The sequence below is a fragment of the Micromesistius poutassou genome, assembly GCF_964030765.1.
Source record: "Micromesistius poutassou genome assembly, chromosome: 13".
NCBI lineage: Eukaryota > Metazoa > Chordata > Actinopteri > Gadiformes > Gadidae > Micromesistius > Micromesistius poutassou.
Genome location: NC_140283.1, coordinates 11125799 through 11141007, shown reverse-complemented (window position 1 = coordinate 11141007; position 15209 = coordinate 11125799). Strand labels below are relative to the sequence as shown.

The window sequence follows — 15209 nt, the reverse complement described above, 5'->3', positions numbered from 1 at the left end:
TCTCTCACTTTGCACCTGGGCCACAAGGTACGCATAACAACATGTTTTTGTGACATTGGAATATGGATGTAATATAATAAACCTACTAGCTGCAATGAGAATATGCGTGTAGAAATAGTCCTGCCATCTCAAGTCTAATGCAAGACTGTGATTGAATGATTGTGCAACTTGGTGCCTTGAAGTCTGAACTGATTTTTCGATATGGATGTACCTAGTATATGTAAAGCTAAGTGGGCTTATCTATTCTGCACTAAAAATACAATCAACAATGGGCATATATTCACTTGTTTTAAGAAACGTTCTATCATATAAATACATAAACCTGTTTGTATGAAATCTAATGAATGGTACACGTGTATTTCCATGTATTATTTTATCTTTGATAGACACCTCTGCGGGCCAAAATGGTAGAGCGCGACAGGATATTGCTCGGGTATCGAGGGAGGAGCTGGAGGATAGGTATCTGCGCCTCCATGATGAGAACCTGCTCCTCAAACAGAACAATAACACCCAGGAGGACAAGATCAAAAGGTACGACACAAAAGGTCTCAATAATCACTGTTCTCACCAAACACTACATGAATATTGATATTACTGTTCTCACAACACCGTAATTACATGATGGACAATGTATTTTAGAACATTTAAATTCCTTAATTTCTTGAGTACCGTGACCATCTACAACAGACTTCTACATACTTGTGTATAAACCAGACATTTTGCAAACGGATCTATAGGTTTTATCTATTTGTCTATCAGAAACGTAACTTTTTGTTCTTAATTGTGCACTCAATTGTGCAAATGAGCTAGAAAGCTAATCCCTCTGTTTCCATGCCAGAGAGATTGGGCCTCGATGTGTTTGTTTGTATTGTAATGCACTACTCTATTCCCTGGTCAGGCTGGCCACCAAGCTGGTGAAGCTGGTGAAGGACCGACGTCGGCTGGAGCAGCTGGTGACGGGCGCCGCGGGAGGGAACGGGTCCCGCCCCGCGGCCCGCGTGCGGGACGTGGAGATGGAGGAGGTGATGGAGGAGCTGCACGAGAAGGTCAGGGGGCTGCAGCTGGAGAACGAGAGGCTGAAACAGCGGCTCCTGGTGGCCAAGCAGCAGGTGCAGGTGCAGGGGCAGAGCAGGAAGCCCAGCCCCTACGGCCGCGTCCAGTCCCGTGTCGACACGGGCCGCAGGAGGGCCAGGGAGGACTCCCCCAGCCCCTCCCGGCTGCACCAGAGAGGTGAGGCCCCAGGCTGGAGCTCTGTACCCCTACGGTTGTCAGACATTTATGTCTTGTATTTGAACGATCAGAAATGGCATATATAACTTGAGAATACTCCCAGGTACTCGCCTTTACTGTGTGTGTGTGTGTGTGTGTGTGTGTGTGTGTGTGTGTGTGTGTGTGTGTGTGTGTGTGTGTGTGTGTGTGTGTGTGTGTGTGTGTGTGTGTGTGTGTGTGTGTGTGTGTGATGCAGGTACAAGGAGTGTGGAGGAAGGTGGCAGGCCTCCAACTGGCATGCTGCCCCGCTATGGACACTCCCTGCTGGAGGAAGCCAGGGCAGAGATCAGAAACCTGTATGTATTGACATCGCCATGACACCACTACCATAATGTCAGATCCAATACGCCATCACCATGACGTCATTGCAATCATGTCATTGCCATCATGTCATTGCCATTAAGTCATTACCCTTATGTCACTACCATGATTTCATTGTAATGACATCAGTTGAGTCACAACGTCAGTTGAGTTATCCTTTACACTTATGGACATGTCTGATCTGAAGTAAGCCCTACTGTCAGATCCAGCGTGACTCATGGCTGTGTGTTGCTCCCCAGGGAGAACGTGCTGGAGAGCCAGCGAGGCCAGCTGGAGGAGCTGGAGAGAGACTCTGACCTCCTCAGGGAGCAGCTGAGGAGGAAAGAGATAGAGCACCAGGAGGCCCTGCTTCAGCTCCGACAGCATCACACGGACGGACAGAGGTAATGAAGTAATAATCAACATTATGTAGCATTGTGGTTAGGGTTAGGCTTTTGTATTGTGGTTTACTTCTTGTTAGTTGAAGTTCCTCCGGTTAGGCTGAGTGGGAAAGGGTTAACTATAACCCTATTAAATAATGTATAAGATGAATACCTTAGTATACATGAACAGCATTAATAAGTTACTACTAGACCATTTATTAACCGTTAATCAACCGTTAGTTATTGTTTATTACTGCATTTAGTAATGTTAATGCTTAATTAATGTACCCTTATTGTAAATATACAAATAATCCCATTCTAAGACTGCACTATTTCTGGTGAAACTCATAAGAAAATGTTTTAATATATATTAAATATACAAAATGCAAATTATTGTAATGATCATTGATTTCTGTGTCCAGGCCCTGAACACTTAATATTATATATATATATATATATATATATATATATATATATATATATATACACTCATAATGTTAATGTATGTTGTTGAGTGTTTAGACCTGACCTGTGTGTCCTTGTGCAGGTCCACGGTCAGCAGTAACGTTGCGATGATCCGGATGCAGAAACAGCTGGCTGAGCGGGCCAATGCTCTCACCGTGCTGGAGGGCAGGTTCCTCCAGCTGCAGGAGGTCAGAGATACACCAAATAGACCTTCTGTCTGTTTTAAACATACTATGTGGTGTGGAAGCACCGTCTTTCTTGAGATACTTGTTAAGTGTAGCTAGCCCATGATATTGAAATATTTGTTTGGCAGGAGGATAGTAAAACATTTTGGATGGATTCAATTATTTAAATGCTTTGGATTGGCAGTCACATTTAAAGTAAAAAATATATATATATATATCTTATGTTGTATTAAAAGGAATGCAGTTGGTTTCTTAGTAGTCCTATGGATCCTGGTCCTTACATTTAAGAACAGAGGATACGCATGAGTTACCTGTTACACCCCTTGCACACTGTACACGTCTGTCGATGGATCTCATTGACTTTGAATGGGACGCTCCCGAAATGCATTGTGGGTCCGTCCGTATCATCGGCTCCGTCTCTTGCATCCAAAAGTTGAGAAAAGTTTAACTTTTCAGGCAGCGACGGATCCGTCACCCAATCAGATCTCGTTATGCAAATATACGCAAGTGCACTGTCCAATGAAATCGCCTTTGTAATACAACCCGGGAAAACACATGGATACGTCAAAAAAAAACCATCCGTCGACGGACAGAGGTAGTGTGCAAGAGGCGTTACTGACATTTGGGGTTACCAGGTAACCCCCCCCCCCACCTTGATTTATAGGTGGAGCGATAAGAGCAAAAGCTTCAACAGCAATATATCCCCACCTTTGAATTAAAAAAAGTGTTTACCGTCGGTGAGAACACTTTTCTGAAACACGTTTCTGTGAACATGTGAGAACAACATGTTGATAGTTTTGCTGGGACTAACTCAAACAGGGGAGTCTGGTTTTCCTTTAAGAACAGGATTTGTGATGAGTAGGTGCTGATGCATGTGTGTGAATGCTGCTGCTGCTCCTAGAGTCAGAAGGCCATGAAGGCCAGCCACCAGGCTCTGATGGACAAGGTGGAGGAGGTGACGGGCCAGCTGAAGGAGGAGAGGCTGAAGAGCCTGGGATTGGAGAACCAGCTGCACAGCATGAACTTCTCTCAGATCAGAACAGAGGAGGTGACTTTTATACCCACGGCATGTGCCATTGAGAGTGCTTCTAAGTAACCATCCAAACTCACAACATCGACATCACCGTACAGTGCAGATCAGATCCCCCCCAGGGCAAAACCTTTTGAATTTATGTGAATACTAACTCTTAATAAACCTGATAAACATTTAGAGGTTAATGCCGGACATGCAATGTGCAATCGATCCAAAGCATTGGTCAAACACGTAGTTCTGACAGGGTCAAATAGAAGTGTCCACCTGACCTGTTGTGGACGCACAACAATACATTATGTAGTAAGTAAGTAAGATATGCCAATACAAATTTACAGATTTCTCTGCATATACCTTTTTTATATTGATTAAAAGCATTTTAGTTTCTTTGCTACAATCAATTCATCTCTTTTTGGCTCTTCCATGGAAACAACAACCAATACTCAATGACATCAAAGGCTGCCACTGTACAGTGTCCGCGTCGCTTGGGGATGTAAACTAAACAATATCGCCGTGGAAACATGCTTGCAACTCTGTTCTCACGACAGAAATGTGCAGCATGCTAGAGAGCTTTTCACACCCGTCAAGTCACATGTGGTTTTGCTGTCTTATACGATCAATTAAACGTCATCCGATTCATTCACATAGTTGATACTGAGCCAAAAATGCTGTGTATGCCCGGTCTAAAAAAGTTTTACAAAGACACAGGACTTGTTCAATGGAAACATTCATACCAAAGACCAAATAGTACGTCAGTAACACAAAACCTGTGAAAAGTAGAGGCTTGTGTTTCCGAAAAGATCTTAATTGCTGTGTACCACATGTATTTTACATATTTATCTTGAGCGGAAGAATTAGCAGCATTCCTGAATCAGAATGGGGTAAAAAGGATACGGTGACAAAAAGGTCATGAACTGTTTGTTATTTGGAATCCTTGTGTGATAAAGCGTTTATCTGTTTAATAAATGTCTGTGTTTAGTTCCAAGTTCGGATCAGCGATCTGGAGAAGGAGAGGGACCTGCTGAAGGAGAACTGTGACAAACTGGTCAACAGGTGAGCAAAGACGACCTTCATCATCCTCAATGTTTCGTCAACATCATCATCATCCTTATCATAGTTGGGGTCCAACTGTAAAAGGTGTGTGTGTGTGTGTGTGTGTGTGTGTGTGTGTGTGTGTGTGTGTGTGTGTGTGTGTGTGTGTGTGTGTGTGTGTGTGTGTGTGTGTGTGTGTGTGTGTGTGTGTGTGTGCGCGCAGTGCATTTGATGTCTCTCAGGAGCAGAAGTGGCGCTTACAGGAGCAGCAATTGCGAGTTCAAATCGGACAGCTGGAGACGGCACTGAAGGCCGACCTCACAGACAAGAACCAAATCCTGGACAAGATCAAGGACGAGAGAGGTGAGAGCCACAGGCCATAGGTAGACAACTAGAGGAGAAGGGGAGGGCTGAGATGGGAAGGCAGAGGGAGACTGCTCTGGAAGGTCTTCCTCCATTCCTAATGTAGAAGGAAAGAAATTACATGATGAGATCGGTGCATTATTTTCACATCACAAAGCCATTAATGCTCTGTATTTTGTCTGATAGTGTTTGTGATTTGAACTGAAGTTATATGCTGCATTTATATTTATATTATATTTAAGCAATAGATCATGACAGGCTGGTGAATGTTCTCATTATACCACAGTTAAAGGGCGTTGTCCGTCCCGACGCGCAACGGAGGGACGGCGACCCCCTTAACTGTGGTATAATGTAAGGTGAAATGAGAGTCATAGACACCCTCAATTTTGAAAAAACGAGAAAGTCTGAAAAGCATTTTTTTAACGAATGCAAAAATGTAGTCCTCCTGGCTGCCTGCAAAGTGCGCGCTGGTTGCTATGCAACACAATTTAGCATCCTTCAGAGAGAAGGCTAGAGACGGTAGCTTGGTTCGCCAGCAATTTAGCCTACTATCGAGCAGTTCACTCACCGTGTGCCTATTGCTTTTCAACATTTCCACCCTCTCCATCAATGAACATATTTTTAGGCTTCAGTAAACTATGCTATTGCTTTTATATATAAATAAACAACAGTTAAAGTTAGGCGCAGAGTGATACGGAACTCTGTAAACTGAATGGGCGTCATAGCTGTGTGTATACGCTCAATATACATAACAGTTGGGAACCAATCAGATCGCTTGATTTAAGCCACCCATTTTATAAATATATATATTTATATTTCTGTTTTGACTTGTAATCCGGTTTGATTGTCGTCATAGTTCTGGTACTAGTCTGTTTTTATTTTTATGTTCTTCGTTCAGATGTAAATGACAGGTTGACTGAAGAAAACAAGCGTCTTCAGATCCAGTTCCTGGAGCAGAAGCAGCAGTTGGAGGAACTGAACGAGCGTCTCAAGTTTTATACCAAGGTTCCTCCCACTCCCAAAACACCCCTTCTTCAAGAGACATGAAGTGCCCTCCAGAAAGACTAAAATAACATGTGTCTGTTGTGCGTTGTCATCCTGTAGGAGAGTGAACTAGGTGGAGGAGAACTCACAGAGGCCCTGATGCTCATAAGGGTAAGGAAGCATTTTGAGATGTGAATCTCATGAATGCCTGCGCAAATGGAGGACTGAAGATATTTATAGGGAAATATTGAGTTATGTGTACCTTAAATTAGAACTTAAACCTAAGTTGACAGAACTGTTCTCTGTTTGAATCCTTAGATCAAACTGTAGTCACTGCACATTGATAATCGTTAAGATAACGATTAATTAATATAATCGGTCTTCGGCCAGTAGATGGTGCTGTTCCTTCCTTTTCTGTTTTAGGCTTTGATCACATGTCAAAACACTTCCCTTGCCTCTCTTTGTCTCAGGCCCGTAAAGCCCGTCAGAACGGTGACCTGAGTTTCCTGGAGCAGGTGGAGGAGGAGGAGAGGAGCGGGGACCCCCAGAGCTCCGTCTGGGACCTGCGGGCCGCACACGCTGAGACCATCCAGGAGCTGGAGAAGACCAGGGGACTCCTGGTCATCCAGAACACGATCAACAAGGACTACCAGGTAGGGTGGGCCATCAGAGAGAGTTAATCAAATGAATGACCAATGTATGCAGATCCTGTTTCTGACCTTTCATTTTAAGAATTAAAAATCTTCGAGATTATCATGATGATAATAATGATGTAATACAAGGATGTTCAATAAACTGCACATTTTCAAAGTTTTATTTAAAAGTGATCCACAGCAAATGCCGCTACTGATAACAACAGCAGAAATTGTGAAATGAAATTTCAAAAATAAAGTTTGTTGTCTTCCCTCAGGGAGAGTTGGACGCACTCACAAGGAAGATGGAGAGTGACAAGATGGAGTACGAAGTGAAGCTGGAACATTTGGCCAAACTACTGGACGGCAGGGCTGCTAAGGTCAAAAAGCTAGAAGGTAATGGTTTCTGACTTCAGACACATTTTTATTTTTTTCATACAGGTTTATTTTGGTTCCCAAGGAAACCCTGGCTATATTCAAGGTTTGGCACGAACATTCTGCTTTGCATGTCTCTTTGATCTCTTTAGACGTGAGCGTGTGCCTGGTCCAACAGGTTTCAAGTTTCAAATCCTTGAAGAGTTGGCACTTTGACTATGTAATGTACAGAATTATGCCTTTCTTAATGTTTTCTCTTAATTCAAACATAACACTTTTGGTTATCCTTCCGTTGTCCATCTCTAGTCCAGCTCAAAGACATCGCCTACGGCACCAAACCCTACATCTTCAAACCTGATGCCGCCGCGTCCGCCATCGGGCCCCCTGCCGCCGCCGACCCGCTCGGGGGGGAGGAACCGGAGGTCCACCTGGAGCGCGGGGAGAATGTCCTGGAGCTCCACCTGGGGCGCGCCACCCTCTCTTCCTCCGCCCTGGAGTCCCTGGGCGACCACCGGCAGCCCCCCGCCTTCTTCTGCACCTACGGCTTCTACGACTCTGAGCTGCACGCCACGCCGGTGGTGGACGGCCGCGCCGGGCCTGACTTTGACTTCACCTCGCACTACGTGGTGTGCATGGACGACTCCTTCATGGAGTACCTCCACACGTCCTCGCTGAGCGTGGAGCTGCACCGGGCAGAGGGGCTGGCCTTCCGGACGCTGGCGGTCGGGCAGCTGCGGTTGCGGCAGCTGGTGGAAGAGGACGGCAAGGCCAGCGGGACCCTGCAGCTTGTCGGTGGGTGGCCCGGGACGCAGTGTTATAGATACAGATGCACGGATACAGAGGGTTTTATGGATCCTGGAGGAAATTATGTAATTTTTAGAGTGCATACGCAAATTTGCACTCGCCTGAGTGAATGCAATTAAGTAAGGTTGAAATAGATGTTCACATAAAAAGCATCAGGAGGATTATCTACATTGTACAACCGTTGTTTTGATTTTCGGAAGGAAAATCAAAAAAAAAGGAAAAATTGCTTCATATTTACGGTTGACGTCCGAGCTAAGCCCGTGATATGACAACGCGTCCGCGAGACATCCAGTCTGGATGACAACCTGTCTCTCGTCAATCTGGATTGAATATTGGGTACAGCAGCTCTAGAGGTGTTTTTGCCAACGGTTGTCTACATCTCTCATACGACCTTTCCTGCCTGTTTGGAATAAAAAAAACCTCTCTTTTTGCAGAGCAAACATGTTACAGTTGATTGAATCAGTTTTTTATTTTGATGAAAGATTCAAAACACTTGTAAACTCTCTCTCTCTTTCTTTCCGTCCCTCCCTCCCTCTATGCTTCATCTCTCTGCAGGCGTGTCGGGTGAGGTGCAGTGCTTTGGCTCCCTGGAGTTCTGGATGAGGCTGAAGGTGCCCATGCAGCAGACCCTCCGCCTGTACAGGGAGAGGCTGAGCGCTCTGGGCTACATCAACACCGCCTTGAAGGAGGAAAGACCTGTAGGCGAACACTCTTTTGGCTTCTCTTTTAGCTTCGCTATTGACTTATTTGAATGATATGGGTTAAATAACATGGAAAATGCATTCACATAACATACATGAGGAAATGTTTGGTTGAATCCAACGATCAGTGTTTCCTAGTTTATTTGCTCTGCTGGCCTCCAAATCTCCCATCTGGCATCAATAAAGTCGATTCTTATCTTATTTTCTCACTGATGGTATAACAGAAGAAAATCAACACAATCAGAATTGAGTAGTACTAGTACTTTCGTACTACTTCATCATCATGAGGTATAAAACAATGCTAACAGACTACACACTATTACATATTTGTGTGTGTGTGTGTGTGTGTGTGTGTGTGTGTGTGTGTGTGTGTGTGTGTGTGTGTGTGTGTGTGTGTGTGTGTGTGTGTGTGTGTGTGTGTGTGTGTGTGTGTGTGTGTGTTTGCGTGTGTTTGCGTGTGCGTGCGTGTGTGCGTGCGCTCCAGGCGGACCCCCAGAGCGGCGTCAACGTCCTGGGGGTCACTGTGCAGCGCTGCAGCGACCTGCCCACTGCGGGGCCCCGGGAGCCCAGCCCCTACGTCTTCTACAAGTTCTACGACTTCCCGTACCACGACACGCCCGTTGCGCACGACCGCCGCCACCCTGCCTTCGACCATCATGCGCCCTACTCCGTCGCCATGGACGCCGACCTGGACCGCTACCTGAAGTCAGAGGAGCTGCAGCTGTACGTGTTGGACTACAACGAGGAGCAGACGGACGCGTACCTGGGCAAGGCCAGGGTGCCCCTGCTGACGCTGGCCCATAACAAGGCCATCAGTGGTGAGGATACTGTCATAGGGGAGTGGCCTTCACCTTGCAGCCCTAAGTCTGTATGTCTGTGTTTGCGGTCTGTATGTTTGTCTGAGTTTTATGTCTGTGTTTTATGTCTTTATTTAGTCGGTATGTCTCTGTTTGTCTGAGTTTTATGTCTGTATGTCTGTGTTATCTGTCTGTATGTCTGTGTTTTCTGTCTGTATATCTGTGTTTTCTGTCTGCATGTTTGTGTTTTATGTTTGTAAAGCAATTCACGCAACAATGTGTGAAGCAAAAGCTGTGTGATGTTTTCAGCGCTGTTTAAACACCCAACGTTTTAATGTCAAATTTATTTCCTTTGTATTTTTATCGTCCAACCAAACTGTCTGTTGTCGCCCACCAGGTGAATTTGAGCTGAGCAGCCCGTCTGGGGCGCCTGCAGGCCACATAGAGGTTACGCTCAGCTGGAAGTTCCCCTACCGCTCCCCGCCAGGCTCCACCATGACGGTGGAGCAGGCCGCCATGGTCCCCCAAGACATGCCTGCCAGACCCTCTCCTGAGCTCCTCAGGGAGGAGGAGGTGGAGGTGAAGCAGGAAGATCCACCTTTGGCAGAAGAGAGGAAGCCTGACATAGAGGTGTTAACCAGCAAGGAGGTTAAAGAGAAGGATGCTAAACGGCTCCCTGATCGCCCTGCCTCCGACCACAGCTCAAAGGTAACAAGTACAGACGTTAAAGGTGCTGTAGGTAAGAAAACAACCCTAAACAATGAAGTTTCGCACTTGGCGCACCTGTGAACCACAGAGAAGAGGCTGATCCCTGAAGTCGACCAGAAATTATACGCTCAGAGTGCATTTAATTCACGAGTGGCTGATGGATGACAAATGAGTATTACACTCAAATGAAAGCTCTTTTATCTTACCTACAGCACCTTTTAATGAAGACAAAGTCTGTAATCCCGGTTGGCTGGAATATTGAAATGCCCATGGTTTGAGAAAGGTGTTTAGTTTAATGTTGCTCTGCTCAGGCGCCGCTGCCCAAACCAAGACAGATGACCCGGATTAAGGAGGTCCCCAAGAGGGTGTCCTTCCTCAACACAGACCACTTCAACCAGCAGGTGACTCATCTTGAAGAAGTTTTGACAACTTGACGGGATTTTTGCCCCTGGGAAAATGAGATCTAACTTTGGTAGACGGCCAGGTGACTGGCATTGACTCGCTACACAAAATGTCAAAGTATAATATTGTTACATATAAAAGTGTGTGTGTGTGTGTGTGTGCTGCCTGTTCTATCCAGCAAAATCAATCATGTGCTCGGGTCGTAGTGTTGTGTAGTAGTGCACAACAAGAACAGTGTTGACAACATGACGGCTCTATTGCCCCTGGGACAGTGAGATCTAACCTTGGTGGACTGACCGGCACTGGCACTGACTCGCTGCCAGTAAATTTTTACTCTATACATAAAATGTCAAAGTACATCATTGTCATTATTACATATGAGAGATAAACAGTGTGATGTTGCCCAGCAGGACCAGGAGCGTGGCTTGCCTCCAGAGAAGAGGGAGAGCTCCAAGCTACCGCCCATTCAAAAGGTAAGCAAGTAGCCTGGTGTGACATTCATAATTCATAAACAGCTCAGTCTATGATCACACAGGCTCTCATTTTATCTTGCTTTAACTGTGGGGCGGGTGAAGTTTTCTATTTAGTGAATTAAATGTCACTCATTTAAAATTGTTTTTAAAATATGCATATAAAGTACAGCGTTAGAATTGGGATATACGCTGATATGATGCGATTGGAGGATCACATGGGAGTTGTACTCTGTTGGGTTTGTCAGGGTGTGTCAGAGGGGACTCCGGTACCTCCAAGCACCACCCACGAAGACGATGAGGAAGAGGTGTCCCAGTTCTCAGAAGGCCAGCTGATCCCAGCGAGCTCCCAGTCCTTTTCTGAGGACTCTGAGATGTCAGAGGAAAGCATTGCAGAAGGTAAGAACACATGCAAAATATATTCTTAGGTGGGGGGGGAGGGGTTGTTGGAGAGAATCTGTATTTGTTAGGAAATCCTTTTTGCCAAAAGAAAACATCAAGTTATGTCACAGTTTTGTCAATCTTACTGTCTGTTTACGAACCAACTCTATGCTGTTGCTGCATCACGTCTCTAAGCAACCAGTGACACAAACCCTGCGAGGCACCACTACATCAATGTCAGCCTTAACCGCAAAGCAGTTGAGCCCTGTGTAAAATAACTCCACCCCTTCAAAGTAGATTGATTTTAGTTTAAAGTGGGGCATGAATAAACCAATGCTGCAGCTCATGTTCTGGTATGGTATCTCCTATCCTTCCTGGTGTCCATTACTGTCCAACTGTAGGATCAATTGTGATATTCTTCAGTCTCTTAAACTTTGGTTTGTGTCTCTACAGTAAAAGTAATACCCTTCATGTTGAAGTCAATTTTATTTACTTTTTATCAATAATTTCATTTATCAATAATTATATAATCATAATAACAGTTATACATGTTATTCATATAGCACTCTTAACAGTACTCCAAGACATATAACATTGATGTCAAATACATCGAATACAAATTTTAACATGGTACATTTTGAGGGCTTAAATGAAAGGAGAGAGGTGGGGTTCCGGGTCTGTTTCAGAGTTTACAGAGATAGAGAAGTAGAGGGGGCATCATGGGAGGCTGTGGGTGGCAGAGGAGAACGGTGAGATGGCTCATCGGTCTGAGGCTGGTGCGGCCGCCTACACCTAGGTACTGATAAACCTGTGTAAATAAACCCTATGTAAAGTTTGTACCCTGGTCAGTCACAACAGATCTCTCTCTCTCTCTCTGTCTCTCTCTCTCTTTCTCTCCTATCAGACATTGAAGGAGCCTCCTCAGTGGTGGGGGTAGGTCAAGGGGACCTCTCTGATAGTGATGACTGTATCGTTCCTGGGCAGAGCTCGGTCGGGACGAAGGTTTGTTAAAGCCAAGAAACTGCTTTCTATTCTGTGCCCTCCGGCCCGCGGGCATATTAATGACATCACGTTATTGGTTATTCATCATGTTTATACCACAGCGTTGTTTGATATGTTATAGAGGAAAATAATCAATATCTAAACATTGTGGGTTACTCTGGTTTAAGTGGAATGAACCACTAGGGGGCATTTCCTCATTTTGGAAAACAAAATGAGGAGAAGTTTTCTCCTTACATATATACAAATTAAATGTAAGCTCTTTGAAATGCTGTCTTCCATTAGTCTATTGTCGCTGTGTAATACTCCACATACTGTGGCCCAACGCTCCCCTCCAGACCTCTGAGCGCCTGCGTGTGGAGATCGTGTCGGTGAACCTGAAGCCGGAGTCGCGGGCGGCCCACGACCCCAGTGTGGTGCGTCTGTTTGTGGAGTACTCTCTGCTGGACCTGCCCTCCGAGGAGACGCCCCTGTCCCTGCCCAAGCCAGTGCCTGGCCAGAGTGTCCACTACAACTACAGCAATGGTGAGCTATCCCGGCACTGCTTTACGCTCTGATGAGAGGGTAATACGAAGGCCGGCTCCTCTAGACAGAGGCCGTCTCCTCTAGACAGAGGCCGTCTCCTCTAGACAGAGGCCGGCTCCATTAGACGGAGGCTGGCTCCTTTAGAGGCCGGCTCCTTTAGAGGACGGCTCCTTTAGAGGACAGCTCTAAAGGAGCTGTCCTCCAGACAGAGGCCAGCTCCTCCGAACGGAGGCCGGCTCCTCTGGACGGAGGCCGGCTCCTTTAGACAGAGGCCACTTTTGGTGTGAACGCACCTTTAGAAGGAGGTTGTGTCGTTATAAGGGATTTGAGTTTATTAGGAGACTTGCTTAGAATGAGGCCAGGTCGTTTAGAAGAAAGCGGGCTTGTTAAGAAGCCGGCTGGTTTGTAGGGAGGCAGTGGGAAATTATGAACATGTTAATAATTGATGAAATTGATTGATGTTAAAAAAAAAATAATCCTCTTCCTACCCTGTCCCCTCTCCGCAGTGATCCACGTGGACCAAGAGAACAACAGGCCAAGGAGAGAGCTGCTGAGAGGGGTTCTGGAAGGTCGAAACCCTCAGATGGAAAGGTGTGCAGAACCTCATTAAGAATGTGACATAGAAGTCTTTAGATGTTGTGTAGATATAACTTAGAATAACATGACAGACAGAATAATGATGGGTTAAGTAAATAACAAACTAGCTGTTGTAATCTAAGGACAATGCCATGTAGAAAAAAAAAAAGGTGAAGTGGTTTTCAGAAAACAATCAGAAGAATTGTTTTTCCAAATTGGTTGTCAGTGATTTCAGTTGAGCATGGGATAAATGGTGTGTTTGTGGTTCTGGACAGCATCCGGTTCACGCTGGTGAGTGAGCCCCCGGAGGAGGAGGAGCAGGAGAGGGAGTGTGAGGATGTGGGTGTGGCCTATCTCCGGATCCCCGACATACTGGAGAAACAGCAGGACCTGATGGAGAGCAGGCTGAACGGTACACACACACACACACACACACACACACACACACACACACACACACACACACACTTTTTTATATATACATATTATAGTTGCATATTTAATGCCGATATACATTCCTGTACACTTTATATTTTATGCTTATACATACTGTATATATATATGATTTAGATATGTTTTCTTCTTAATGAAGCATCTTAAAACCTCTGACCGTATTACACCATAGTATAATAACAGTTTTGGCACCTCTGTCTGAGTCATTTGATCCGTTAACATGAACCGCTGTGGTCCCTGTGGTTGTCTTGTTTAGTGGTGGAGGTGGACGACAGCAGTGTGGTGTTGGGCACTCTGACCGTCTCCGTCGAGGCCCTGGATGCCCTGCGCTCCGTCATGGACGACCCCGAACACGACTACACCGCTGTGACCAATCTGCAGGAGACATGACACACCAAGCCTACTACTTCTACTGCTGCTGCTGCTTAGAAACACTGAGGAAAACTCCTAGAAAACACACACAGCGTTAACACATACCAGCCCACTGGAATTGCATGTGATTGCATAGATAATGAGAACACAATGTGCTGACACTGACTACCCAAACATGTTCAGAAATTAAGGTTAGCCTTGAAGGCACTCGTTAAATAATGCATTAAATAACACAGAGCCCCGCCCCAGCACCGTGTTAAATCGCAAACCCTGCCCTGAGTCTGCTATTCTCTGCCTCTGGCCCTCCAGCAGCCAGCCTAGCGTGTCTGAGCTCCAGAGAGCTACTGACCGTCTATCTGGCTCAGTATGGGACCCCGAGCTGCTGTTTCACTACTAAGAAGGGAATTCATGAGAATGTACTGTTTTTCAACTTTTCGGTTTGATATAACTACCTGAAGCATAATGGAAATTGTGGACATTTTTGTGGAAGTTTTACTTCGAGATTTGATGATACTGTAGTCGATTTGTGTTTATATTTATTTTAGGTGTTTCACACACAGTATTTTTACACCTGAAACTGATTATTTGATGAGCTTGGTTTGCAATGTCTATAAAGTATATTTATATAAAGTGTGAAATGACTTCCACACCAATGTTGATATCATAAATACTGTAATGTAGACCCTGATGAATCGACTGTTTATTGTATCAAATCTGCTTGTATTTAGAGACGACTATGGTGAGGTAGGCTAATGTTTATTTGACTCGAATTTGATACAAATCATGCATGCATGTATTTGAGCAGTACGAGGCTAAGTACAAGTAAGTACCAAATCTGCGTTGTTTTTTTCATCGGTATTTATTTAGTTTTACATCTAAGCAGCATTTAGATTTAGAATCTTAAAGTCAAAAACCATGAATATATTTCGGAATGTAAACAAGGGATTCCAAAAAGAATAGTGTTGACATGACAAACACGCACACCCGGAAGTAGAGTATTTCC

General features: G+C 45.1%; 1 protein-coding gene across 3 annotated transcripts in view; it reads left to right on the top strand.

The window, feature by feature from the left end:
• The window catches only part of rpgrip1l (RPGRIP1 like), a 15183-nt gene extending 347 nt beyond the window's left edge, over positions 1-14836 (top strand). For 2 of the 3 annotated variants that reach the window (XM_084477750.1, XM_084477749.1), the window contains 25 exons: positions 1-27; positions 387-531; positions 899-1230; positions 1466-1565; positions 1830-1973; positions 2500-2605; positions 3504-3650; positions 4612-4685; positions 4888-5027; positions 5926-6032; positions 6132-6182; positions 6482-6664; positions 6922-7039; positions 7325-7810; positions 8378-8520; positions 9008-9341; positions 9718-10028; positions 10340-10429; positions 10838-10903; positions 11149-11299; positions 12186-12283; positions 12619-12805; positions 13312-13396; positions 13657-13793; positions 14091-14836. The exon at positions 1-27 is cut by the window's left edge. In XM_084477750.1, coding sequence (XP_084333876.1) covers positions 1-27; positions 387-531; positions 899-1230; positions 1466-1565; positions 1830-1973; positions 2500-2605; positions 3504-3650; positions 4612-4685; positions 4888-5027; positions 5926-6032; positions 6132-6182; positions 6482-6664; positions 6922-7039; positions 7325-7810; positions 8378-8520; positions 9008-9341; positions 9718-10028; positions 10340-10429; positions 10838-10903; positions 11149-11299; positions 12186-12283; positions 12619-12805; positions 13312-13396; positions 13657-13793; positions 14091-14224 — 3896 coding nt within the window. In that variant the 3' untranslated portion in view covers positions 14225-14836. The remainder of the gene's footprint in view (positions 28-386; positions 532-898; positions 1231-1465; positions 1566-1829; positions 1974-2499; positions 2606-3503; positions 3651-4611; positions 4686-4887; positions 5028-5925; positions 6033-6131; positions 6183-6481; positions 6665-6921; positions 7040-7324; positions 7811-8377; positions 8521-9007; positions 9342-9717; positions 10029-10339; positions 10430-10837; positions 10904-11148; positions 11300-12185; positions 12284-12618; positions 12806-13311; positions 13397-13656; positions 13794-14090) is intronic. The other variant, XM_084477751.1, reaches the window with a different exon arrangement.
• The last annotated feature ends 373 nt before the right edge of the window (positions 14837-15209 follow it).